The sequence below is a fragment of the Scomber scombrus genome, chromosome 2 (genome assembly GCF_963691925.1).
Source record: "Scomber scombrus chromosome 2, fScoSco1.1, whole genome shotgun sequence".
NCBI lineage: Eukaryota > Metazoa > Chordata > Actinopteri > Scombriformes > Scombridae > Scomber > Scomber scombrus.
In genome coordinates, this window is record NC_084971.1 from 11,136,619 (window position 1) to 11,148,983 (window position 12,365).

A 12,365-nucleotide genomic window follows, 5' to 3' on the forward strand; every position below is an offset into this window, starting at 1 on the left:
TGAGGGACATAACTTTGAATCTTGTCCTCTATAAAATAATATATTAGCTCCAGCTTTTTAGAAATGAATCCTTGTCTGATTTGGGTGGGTTTGTTGGACTGTTACAACCTGCAGTGATATTTAAAGTTGCCAATGCCACTCCCTAAAAAACAGGCTTTGCTTCACTTGACAGAGACAAATAATCTCATACAAATGGCATAATTGCTGTTTTACAAACTAATTTCAACATTGAACTGTACTTTACTAATTCATTTTAAACACCCTGAAAACCACAATTGCATGAAACAGAGAACAGCTGTGGTAAATTGACTATGATTATTTTATTGTGCTGTAATAATGCTTAACAATGCTTGTCTGTGTGTAATAGAACAGTTTTTAAGATTAATATAATACTACATCCAGTGGTTGTCTAATCTATTTTCTGTAAATACATTTTCTGACATAATTACCCAAAAGATCTGTATACAGCGTGTATGACTTTTTTTACTATTTGGACACTGTTTCCAATGCAAACATAATACTGCATGTCCCAACATATCTTTAGTTGACATTTGTCTGAAAGACCTGTGACATTGAACTAGTACATCAACAATTCAACTTTCAAGTTGGTTCCTGTTGTTATACTTTAAAACTCAAGAAGCACCACTAATCAACAACATGAATAAAATAAAATGGGCATAATGGTCAATGTATAATTATTTTTGACATTTTCTGACACATTAGCTAACCTGAGTTGTGGAAGAATCATCTCTAGTTTTAATTTGATGTTTGGTGGTTAAATAAATAAAATAATCTCATGCAACAGTAAATCATCTTTGCCTCTCAGCTGGCTGCCTGCCCGTGATGTCGGCCTCTTCATCAAACCTATGAACTTTGGAGACATTTCAATGTGACACATTTAGATAAGCCAGGCAAAAGACAAAACAAAAAAACTTTATATTTTATTAAATATACATTTTATTAGTATGTTTTACTCAACTGGTCCATGACAGGTGATCAAAAGTAAAACACAGTTGTAGTCTTTAATGATGGGTTCAGGGTGAAAACTGAAACAGGGTTGAAATAATTCCTTCTGTACTGACCATTGAATCTTTCAATGGTCAGTACAGAAGGAATTATACACTTTCAATATACACTTTCAATAATACACTTTCAATGTAAGTGATGGGAGCCAAAAACCACAGTCCTCATTTAGAGAAAATAATAATTATTATTATTATTAAAACATGTTTTTAAAAGTTTATTTGAGGGTAATATGTGGCTTCAGCTCAGTTAATGGAATCAAATCTGACACAGTTGCAGTCTTTTTAGTAAAAATAACCCTCTTTGTGTCTCAACAAAGTTTTCCTGTTGAGCTGCAGTGGAAGGATTGTAACAAAAAGAAGGAATCTGGCAATAAAAACACTTTAGCCTGGAAAGATATGGACTTGTTTGACTAATTTAGATGAGTGAAGCCTGATATTAGCCTCAAATAAACCTTTAAATGAATGTTTGCACAGAGGGAGAACTGTAGAGTTTGTCCACAAAGTAAAGACATGGCCTAATCATAATAACACATTATGAAGGGATCTCTGAATGGTCCGTATGAGCAGGACGAATGAATACAGCAAGAAAAACATGTGACAGTGTTCAATTTGGGAGCCGGTCTATTATTTTAAGACACACTTGAAAAAATGTGAACCTGTCCTTTAAGCCTGGGCCACACCCAAATATGACAAAGTTCCTAACAGCACTTCATCCACAGTTACATTTTGGTAGTCTGCCAATGTGCTGCATTATAATCAGCAATAAAGTCAAACGTATAGCATGCTTTTGTTTATACCTACTTGTTATTGTTGTATTGTTGTATTATAAAGGGAATCTCTGAATGTTTCCCTACAGCCATACTGAGTTTTGGGGGAGACTGATAAGGTATGGTATGTGACAGTGCAAGTGTCCGATATTTCTGACAGCACTGAAGGCAGCATGGTGACGTATCTCTGGGCGTGTGTTTGCCCGTCACAGTGGAGATAGTTCAGGCTGCTTGTGGAAAACTCTGGAAGTTTCTGCACCGCTTATAAAGAAAATATTCGGGGCGCATTGGGCTGAGTTGAGACGGAGGACAGACCGAGGACGCGCTCTTCAAGTTCATTAACAGTAGTCTACGAGCAGCTTTAACTGCCACTAAACAGGCCTGCTGGATGGTCAAAATGGGTAAAGACTACTACGACATTTTGGGGATTAAGAGAGGAGCGTCAGAGGACGATATAAAGAAAGCGTATCGCAAGCAAGCTCTCCGCTTTCACCCCGACAAAAACAAGTCACCGGGAGCTGAGGAGAAATTCAAAGAAATTGCCGAAGCTTACGATGTTTTGAGCGACCCGAAGAAAAAAGACATTTACGACCGTTTTGGAGAAGAAGGTAAGGTTTACTGTAAATAACTAACTGAGAGATGAATCTGAAGCTGAGAGTAGATAATACGAGGGTACTTAAAATACAGTAATAATCTGTGGATGCCACAGGTTTGGGTTCACGGTAACAGCATCAAACATTCACGCAGGGGTCCACACAGACTTATCTCTGTATTTAATGGCACTCCCATCTTCTCTGCTGCCTTCTGAACCAGGAAAGGAGAGGCTCGGTCATCTTGTTTCTACAAGAACTCAGGAAATGAGTTTGTGCAGTCTTGTTTCTACAAGAACTGACACACAAGCTAAAACTGAAGAGGTCCAAACTTGATTCCAGCATGGAGAGCTGTGTTTGATGCCCAGGAAGGGGCGGGGATTCACGCGTGGTTCAGTAATGTTGTCATTTTTATCTTTATCAGTCTCGTCTGTTTGGTATCCATGGTTACGTAAAGGTTAGCTTCTGTACTGTGACGTGCCATTGAAACAAAATATCTGTGCGGTGTACAGTTACAAGAGGGATTTAAGTCAAATCCCTCGTATCTGATTGGACCGCAGGCAGTGGGCGGGGCTGAGAGTTTAGCGCAGCAGACTACACACACACACACACACACACACACACACACACACACACACACACACACACACACACACACACACACACACACACACACCTGTTGGTAGAGCAGAAGAGGGAGAGAGTTTTTGTCTGCTGATATCCAAACACACATCTCTCCATATTGTTTGACTACTACAATCAGTGGCGCAAAAAGTGGGTATGCACTATATGCGGCGCATAGGGGCGCCACAATTGAGGGGGCGCCAAAGCAATGGGGGGAAAATTATTTCGAGTCGGTATTTTCTGTATTTAACAGCGTTTGTGCATGTGTAGTAAATGATATGATCAATAACAGAGGCACGTCACTGATTAGGCGCCCCTCCGCCTCCCCTCCGTTCACCTCTCCACACTACAGGCGCTCCGGTGCGCGCCCCCTTGAGCATGCGCTGGAGCAGGAGTGTTGTCATTTGATGACAGGAACCTAATAACATGGAGAGGCAGAAAATAAAGCTCTTGGGGTCACAAAACAGAAAACGGAAGAGGGAGAAAGAGAAGGATTTCGTAGGGATGAAAAAAAGCTTTTCAAAGTGTTTTAAAGACAGTAGGTAAGTTATGTCAGTGTATCAAGAGGAGGCTTGTAAATATTCAGGTTAGCTAAAGCTACTAATAAAACGACAGGTTACTGTTGTCTTGCAACTGTACTGATCAGTATTTACAATACATTTTTGTTTTAACTATGGTGAATCATAAAACAAATACATTATAGAACTTTGGAGTGATACACTTGAGTTTAATGTCTCCACTCGGATATAACACTACAGTGCTGTTGTGATGTATCTGATAAGTCTGATCAGATGCAGCGTCCAATCAGTAACTGATATCCAATAAGGATATCATTTAAAATTAATATTTCATGTTTTTTATATGTGGTTTGACTGCTGTATTTTTGAAACCTCCTTAACACAAAGTTCATGTTATTCAGGTGTGAGGATGGAAAGAAAGAATCAGGACACACAGGGGAAGGCGACAGGTTGGTCTAATATTAGGTGGAAGTGTAGGGACAGCCACTTGATACCAAGTGATTCATTTCTAAATATTATTTATATTGAAAAATTGCATTAGCAAGATGTGTAATTTATTCAAAGCTATTAAATAATGCTTGTTTGACAATATTACTTAGTGGAGAAGAACACAGGCAAGGGGTGAAGGAGACAGACATGAGGTCGGTGATGACATCTGCTATAGAAAAGACCAGTGATGACATCAGGTACACTCACAGAAATCATTCATAAGATTTATGTATTACAATTGCATATAAAATTTCCATCCATTTGAATTACTTAGATTTAACATAAACAGGCCAATAAACTTTATGTGCTACATATTTGTCAGTCAAATGTAAATGAAACAATTAAGAATGAGATGTATGTAATAATACTAATAAATCCAATCATAATGTGATGTCGTCTTAACCGTTAAAGGGTCATTGAAAAAAAATTCAGGCGGGGGTGCCGGGTGGGTGGGGGTGCGCCTGCAATGTATCTGCATACCCCTCAGAAAGTAGGTAGTTGCGCCCCTGACTACAATTCACAAACGGAAAAGTGCAGTTTTATGTGACCAGTGAAGCCAGTTATTCGTCCAGTCACATTTCATTGGTCTAACATTTGTAAATGCCCCTGAGTGCAGGATGAGTCATCAAACATTTGAAAGCTTTACAGGATGAGAAATGACTGACACAGATTTATTGACACATATATTTGGCACATAACAAGAGATAAATTACCAGTTAACACAGGAACACATGATTACAACAGGGAAAATGTATATTTACATGCCATGGGGCCTTAAGGAACTGGTTTTGAAGTATCTAAGACATCCTGGTGTGTGGTAGAGCTTTAAAAAAAAAAAAAAAAGCATCCTTCAAGTTTTTGCCAGAGGGGTGTAGTCTGCCCAGACATGGCCCCAGGTGTGTTACCATGGCAACAACAGAGAGATTTTTTTGGGGAACTCGCATTTTGTCCCATTCTAAAAACAACATTAATTTATATCCTATCTAAATGAAGTAAAAACATATAGAAATATAAACTGATTGAAGAGTAAAGTAGCATTAATGTGGAATATGGTAGACATATCTGACCTGGCACTTTAAATTGAACAGACAAACACTATTAACTCAGATTACAAGACTTTTTGCCAATAATCAGAGTAATTGCTAATAACTGAGGTAGGCTAGTTATTAAGATAAATCCACACTTCAGACAGCCACACATAACATCACATAGAAACACATCTCTAACTATCCAATGGGGGGAAAAAACTTATTATGAAAAATACCCAAAAGTTGTACTAATAAAACACATATGTGTATATTTGGTTTTATATATATATATACTGTATATACATATATTTACACACACAATAAAATACATTGTACAAAAAGTGCCATTAAAAGTGCATTGCAGTATCTAAAAAAAATATCTAAAAGATATAACACCAAAGAATTAAAGTAATGAATATGTATTTTATCTTTGGCCATTTTGGCCATTTTATTTATTTATTTATTTAGATACATTTTTATTATTTCTTGAAACAGTTACTTTTGGTTGTAAGGCATGTTGCAGGTTGTGATGCTACAGTAACATCCTGCTTAACTAGTTAGTTGTTGTCTTACTGAATAGCACTACAGATGTTTCCTAGCAACCAAATTACACATTACTCAAATGTTTAGTGGCTAAGACATTTCATTAGTTTTAATGCTGCAACATGATGTAGTAAATAATATTTCTAAGAAATTAGGAAGGACATCACACAACTAAGTGATGGATTTCCAATCAGTTGGTGCAATACCGTCTTGGTAGGCAGGCGGGCTGATAAATTAGAGGCATCTTCATTCATTTGAGACGTATACCATAACAACCACCACAACAGTTGCCGCTGGTTGAATTTGGTAGGTTTGTGCCACATTTTTACAGGTGGTGTCTGTACACAGTGAAGTAGGAGGTTCCAGGGCCTTCGTACCTTCAGAAAAAAATGTGTTGCACTACGCATCAAAAACAATTTCTACTTACTAACTACTGATAATTACCTTTTTTATGGAGTAATATGTTCATCCAATAGGGAGTACATGTATAATGAGGAAAAACAAAGACTTGGTGTTTGTTTTGACTTTGACTTTGGTCTCTCCCTTACCTTTCTTGGTATGACGATAAATCGTGCACCACACAAAGATTCAGTGTGTTTTAGTGTATTAAATATATTAATTGATGTTTCTTTCTTCCAGGTCTTAAAGGAGGAGGCCCCTCAGGTGGTGGCGGTGTTGGTCCTGAAACCTTCAGCTACACCTTCCAGGGTGACCCTCATGCCATCTTTGCAGAGTTCTTCGGTGGACGTAACCCTTTTGAACAGTTCTTTGGTGCTCGCAATGGGGGCACGGACGAGGACATGGACACTGACGATCCTTTTGCCCGCTTTGGGATGGGTGGCAGCGGAATGGGCGGGTTCCCTCGCTCTTTCAGCTCTGGTATGGGAGGACTGGGGGGTCAAAGTAGCGTTGTAAAGAAGCACCAGGATCCGCCTATTGTTCACGATCTCCGGGTGTCCTTGGAGGAAGTTCTGTCGGGTTGCACAAAGAAAATGAAGATCTCCCGCAAGAGGCTGAACCATGACAGGCGAACGCTAAGAACAGAAGATAAAATCCTGGAGGTGCAGATAAAGAAGGGGTGGAAAGAAGGCACCAAAATCACATTTCCCAAAGAGGGGGATGAGACTCCAACAAACATTCCAGCTGACGTGGTATTTGTGCTGAAGGACAAGCCACATCCGGTGTTCAAACGTAACGGCTCTGACATTGTTTACACAGCCAAGATATCACTCAGAGATGTAAGTTAAGATCACATGCTAAATATAGACTCACCTGATATACCAAAATACACCCTTTTAAATATATTAGAATCTTAAATCAAAGGATGTGTGCCTGTTATTTGCTGGTAATCATGTATCAAGTTCCTGTTTTTACCCCTTCCTGATCTCATTAACTAATTTTCATGTGATTTTGTTATCCCCTCTGTCCCATCAGGCCTTGTGTGGCAGCACAGTCAACGCACCCACATTGGACGGCAGAACTTTGACAGTGTCAACAACAGATATCGTGCAGCCAGGGATGAAGCGGCGCATTAGCAGCGAAGGGCTGCCTTATCCCAAACGCCCTGATCGTCGTGGTGACCTAATAGTGGAGTATGAGGTCAAGTTCCCAGAAAGGCTCAATCAGAATGCCCGGGACACCATTGCTCAGGTCCTCCCACGGTCGTAAACAAGACAAACGGACCTCCAGGACTTAAGAATTATCGCACTAAGCTGCCAACTACTTTTTTATGTCTATCATCACATGGACGTTCATGTGGAGTTATAAATCACAGCAGACATAAAGGACAGATTCATGGTACCAAGCATCCTATGAGTCGTCCTTAATGTAAATACCACCTTGGCAAAATGCTTACAGTGAATGACTGCTACATTTCACGGGCTAGAATGTAAATATGGCCAATATGCTTTGGTGTTCTGTTTACTGAATAAGATTATATTTTGATGAAAGTAAATGTATTATACTATAAGAAATATATGTACACTATTCTGTGGGTAATAAAAACTCTCTCTGAGGAAGTTTTATCTCTTTGCTGTATGAGAGTGGAGTGCATTGAATTGAATGAGGTGCAAACAAAGTGGAGGCACCTACACTAAGTTGTTTTACAGGTTTTTTTAATATTTGTTTTAATTACTATCAATACAGGTCAAGTAGGCAGGAAAGAAAAAAAAGGTTTAGTAGCTGATAACAAATGGCAGTACTTTTTGGTTTGTATTTTTAAACATCTTCATGGGAAGGATAATAAAGAAATGGAAACTGACACTGAAAACATTAACCAGGGTGACCTCACCGTTTTTCAGTTACATTGTGTGACTGTCCCCTGCAGCGACTGCTGACACCGGAGATCCAGTGAGGCCCTGAAAGCCACATTTGTGGGATGACTTCTCTTTCCTGCAGAGGGGCTGATGGAAAAGTTGCCACTGGCAGGCAGAGGGTTATAGCTCATCATTTCCAGTGGCTCTACACAGCTGCAGTTACAAGATTTGACCTTAAGTTCAAAGAGGAGCTTTTCAAAGTGACCTTATTTCATCCTAGAATTAACATTTCTAGTGCAGTAAGAGGCACATAGTGTATGACTCTGGAATACTGTACACGTGCTATAGACTGATAAAGATACAGTATGAGCATTGTCCTTCAAATGTGACTCAAATCATTTTGATTAACATTATTAAGCTAATTTGGTTACAAAACTGAGTTAGGTTTAATTTGTTTATTATGGAAGAAATGATGTAGGTTAACTTCCCACGATCCCCCCAGACATATTTTAAGATGTACAGTAGTCTACTTTGAATAATAATTTGTGTCTTTTTCAACAAATAAAGTTCAATTATCTTGCCAAAATCCATAAAATCATAACCTATATATATGCAAATATTTTTAATCTCTGAAGTTTAACAGCTGGACACAGGATGTCTACCCCTTATCTGTAAAGTCCATTCTCAATGTTTGTGCTCTTGCAACTTCAAGTTTCCTCATCATACTTGTGTTATTTGAAAGTAGTTGTCATTTCACAAATCCTGCTCGTAGATACACGCCTTGATTTTTGGTGAGCACAGAGAAACTTTCCGTCTTCGACAGATGAATGTGAAAACAGTCTGCTCGTGTCAAACACATATATCATTCCGCACAGTGAAACGCAAACATCCAACTGCAGGAACAAGAAGAAAAACACATGTTTGAGGGGGATTTTTAAGAATGTATTTTTGCAAAGAAATACTTCATAATTCCATAAAAGACTAATAATTATAAATAAATATTTAATAAATAATAAATATTTACAACAGACACAAGAAAAAAAATCAGGAAAGGGATCATCAATAAAATGTGATGAGATTTAAAACTGATCTCCAGAGGGAGACTGTTCCATAGCCTAGGAGCCAAGACAGAAAAAGCTCAGATGGATTAACAAAAACTCTGGATTTTTTCCCCCCTCCCTTACATTAGACACTTTAGGAAGGGAGGAATAATCATAGAAACCCAAAACTGTTTCACTGTACATATGGACATGTCAGAAATGGATTATTATATCAGGATAAACCCCTTGAAATATATAATCTTATCAACAGTACAAGAGACACTAATAATACAACAACAATCAAACAAACAAACAAACAATTACAACAACAAAAAAGAAGAAAAAAGTAACAACCTTTGGCTATACAAGACACAATCAAAAGAAAATTGATAAATCTATAAATAAGAGAAAAGTGATAGTATTATTGAAGACAAAACAATATATATTCTTAACAGAGTGAAATGAAGATGGAGAATAAATAAATGATCAGAGGTGAACAATTTGATGTATAAGGACACCAACAAGACAATGATATAGTAATAAGGATAGCTCAAGTTAATGCATGTAAAAATAAATTGGTACCAGCTATACTGGTGTCTTACATCAAGAGGGAGACATCTGAGTGTGTCTAACATTGTTCAATGGTGTGGAAAAAAAAGGGCGGGGGGGGGGGGGGGGGGGCATGTAATATACATCTTTATATAACACTGAGGGGACGAAAATAGTTTTCAAAGCATTCTTAAAACAATGTCAGCATAGTGCATTCTTTGTAGTAAATATTTAATTTTTCTACTTTCTGAAGAGATCTGTAGTCATTACAAGTTAAAACCAAAGAATACATTTGAAGGTCTACCAAGAAGCCTTGAACATGTTTTTGTTTTATTGAGCAGTAATTTGTTAGCTACCAAATTTGTAGAATGTTAAAATCAGATTGCAGGGCCTCTTGAACCCATAAAATAGAAGGTTTTCATAATAGTATCATCTGCATAGAGTTGTGCACAACCATCAGAAAAAAGGAACGGGAGATCATTAATAAAAAAGAAGAAGAAGTGGTCCTCAACTTGAACCTTGAGGCACAACTCTGTGCTGAGTAAGCAAATCTGACCCTCTCAAAACAACACATTGCTTTCTGTTGTGAAGATGTGAGACTTAAGCCACAGCAGTGCATGTTGGTAAAGACCAATAGCAAATGGGGGGCACAGTATTCCTCTTCTTAGACTTGTAGGTCATCTTCCTTTCATCAATTTCTGTGATTGCTGGCCAGTGTATTTAAGTAGTGGCATTGGTTATCATGATTGGCAGTGTTATTGCAATGGGTGGGAGATGTGAACAAATCACTAATGAGATCGACCACAAACATCCATGCACAATCTAATCTGTAGCATTTCATTAACTCACTGTCATTCAGCATTTGGAGAACCTCTTATTCTTTCTATCATTTTCTCCTCTGCTCAGGAAACTCTCAAGCTCCTTAAAAGTCCTCCTCTCTACTCCAAACAGTTTTTCACCTTAGGACCTCTCTGACGTGCTAAGATGCATTGTGAATAACTTTTATCTTTACCAAGATCTACTGTAAGGGGAAATTCTGAGAAAATGTCAGAATTTTCTTAGAATTTCATCACTAGGAACAACTCTGTACGAACTCTGTATGAATTATTATGAATAAGGCCCCTGGAGCATCAAGTCACAGTGCAGTCATCCTGTTGTATGTGAGTAATGACAGACTTCATCTGACATATTCCTTAAAGCCTTGGTCAGCAAAATGAATGAGCCCATACTTAAGGACTATTAAGATACACTCAAAGCAAACAGTCCAGGTATGTGTAATAAACAAAACAAACAACAACAGCAAACAAACAATAAAATCAAGTTAACTCAATTATGCATATACAAAGAACAGAGTCCAGGGCTCCAGATTAGGCAATAGAATACACTGGGCTGTAACATTGTTAAGGTCTGATGAGGTAAAACTATGCCTGAAAACTAGCCAGTCTAGAAGAATATGTTTCCATGGTAACTTACATCAACTGCATGAAACAATATTTTTTTTAGAATATGCCTGATTTGCTGGTGTAAGCCTGCCTTGAACAGTAATCTTGCTTTATCAATCAGCCTTCTGGCTGTGAACTGACACCCGTGACCAAGTCAGCAGACTGCTGGATTTTGATGTCCTCGAGCCTCATATACTGTAGATGCACTGAGGCACCCAAAGCCAGCCACAAGAACCTGAACAATAAACATAAACACTTTATTCTGTATCAGAGTCAAGAGCTGGCACTTCAGAGTGTGGAGTGAGAAAAAAAAGGGGGCGGAAGAACTACTGTATTCTTTGTTTTAATAATGTAGCCAAATAGGCATGATTAAACTGAATCATGCCCATTTACTGATCACACTGGTGGAAGACGAACAAGCTGCTGCAAACATTGGCTTCACAATCACAGCTTTGTATCTTTTCTTGATCTTTAAGGCACTCATGTTTTATGGCATTGAATCAGATGACTAATTTGAAGCCGACAAAGCAACTGTATTTTGTCTGGTACCTTTGGACCACGTTTTCTTTTTACTTGGTTTGTTTTAAACTCGGATAAAGGATGGAGATTCTTCAGGTTGTCATGCTTTGTTTCTTCTCAGGTAAGTTTTGATGTCTTTTTTTCCCTGTAAGTTTTATTTATAAAAGTTACATTCTAAAATTCATATGTGAATGGGAATGTGAATATTGCTAAATGAATATTATTGTAAATGTAGTGCACTGATGATATTCAGGGTGGTGTTTTCTCAGCAAGCGGTAAAAATTGGTGTTATTAATTCATTACAAAATATCTAAAGTTGCAGTGGTCACCTCATGCAGTGAAACATCTGAAATAGTTTGGTCATATGGAATTGAATTGGTATTTTTATGACTGCCTTATTGACAGAAAAACAATCAACAAATCAATTCTACTGAATTAAACAAGTAAGATATTGTTGTTTAAAATTGTACTGGCTCTAACTGTGTTTTCGTAATATCATATGGTAGTAGTGGTGGCTTTTTTGCACTTTGTAATACACTTGATTAAGCACAGAGACGTAACAGTAATATCACAACAAGGGGCATCATGCCTGTATTTCTAAAAACTATCAATTAAAGGCAAAATGAAAAAGAAAAACAATGACACAAGTAAGAAACAAACAGGGACGTAATTATGTGAGTGATCAAGTACAGTTGAACAAACTGCTCATTACATTTAAATCATATAACATAAAACAAACTTTGATGACTGGCATAATTCAGTGTCACAAATAATTACTTTTAACTGAACCCAATAGTGTAAAAACATCAAACTGAATCTAGGTCAAACTTAGTTTTTTCCTTTTTTCCATGTAAATTTAAACCATAAGCTATACTTTTAACTCAAAATGTCTGAATATGAAGACAATAAACAACACAATTTCTGCGGTTGTGTAAAACAGAAGTCAAGTTTATTAAAGTTGACAGTGATATCAATA

General features: G+C 37.6%; 1 protein-coding gene across 1 annotated transcript; it reads left to right on the forward strand.

Moving 5' to 3' along the window:
• Positions 1–2,034: 2,034 nt before the first annotated feature.
• On the forward strand, positions 2,035–7,593 carry dnajb1b (DnaJ heat shock protein family (Hsp40) member B1b). Its single transcript, XM_062429626.1, has 3 exons — positions 2,035–2,400; positions 6,224–6,822; positions 7,019–7,593. The coding sequence occupies exons 1-3, from the start codon at positions 2,181–2,183 to the stop codon at positions 7,250–7,252; spliced, it is 1,053 nt and encodes a 350-aa protein (XP_062285610.1). The 5' UTR covers positions 2,035–2,180; the 3' UTR covers positions 7,253–7,593.
• Positions 7,594–12,365: the final 4,772 nt, after the last annotated feature.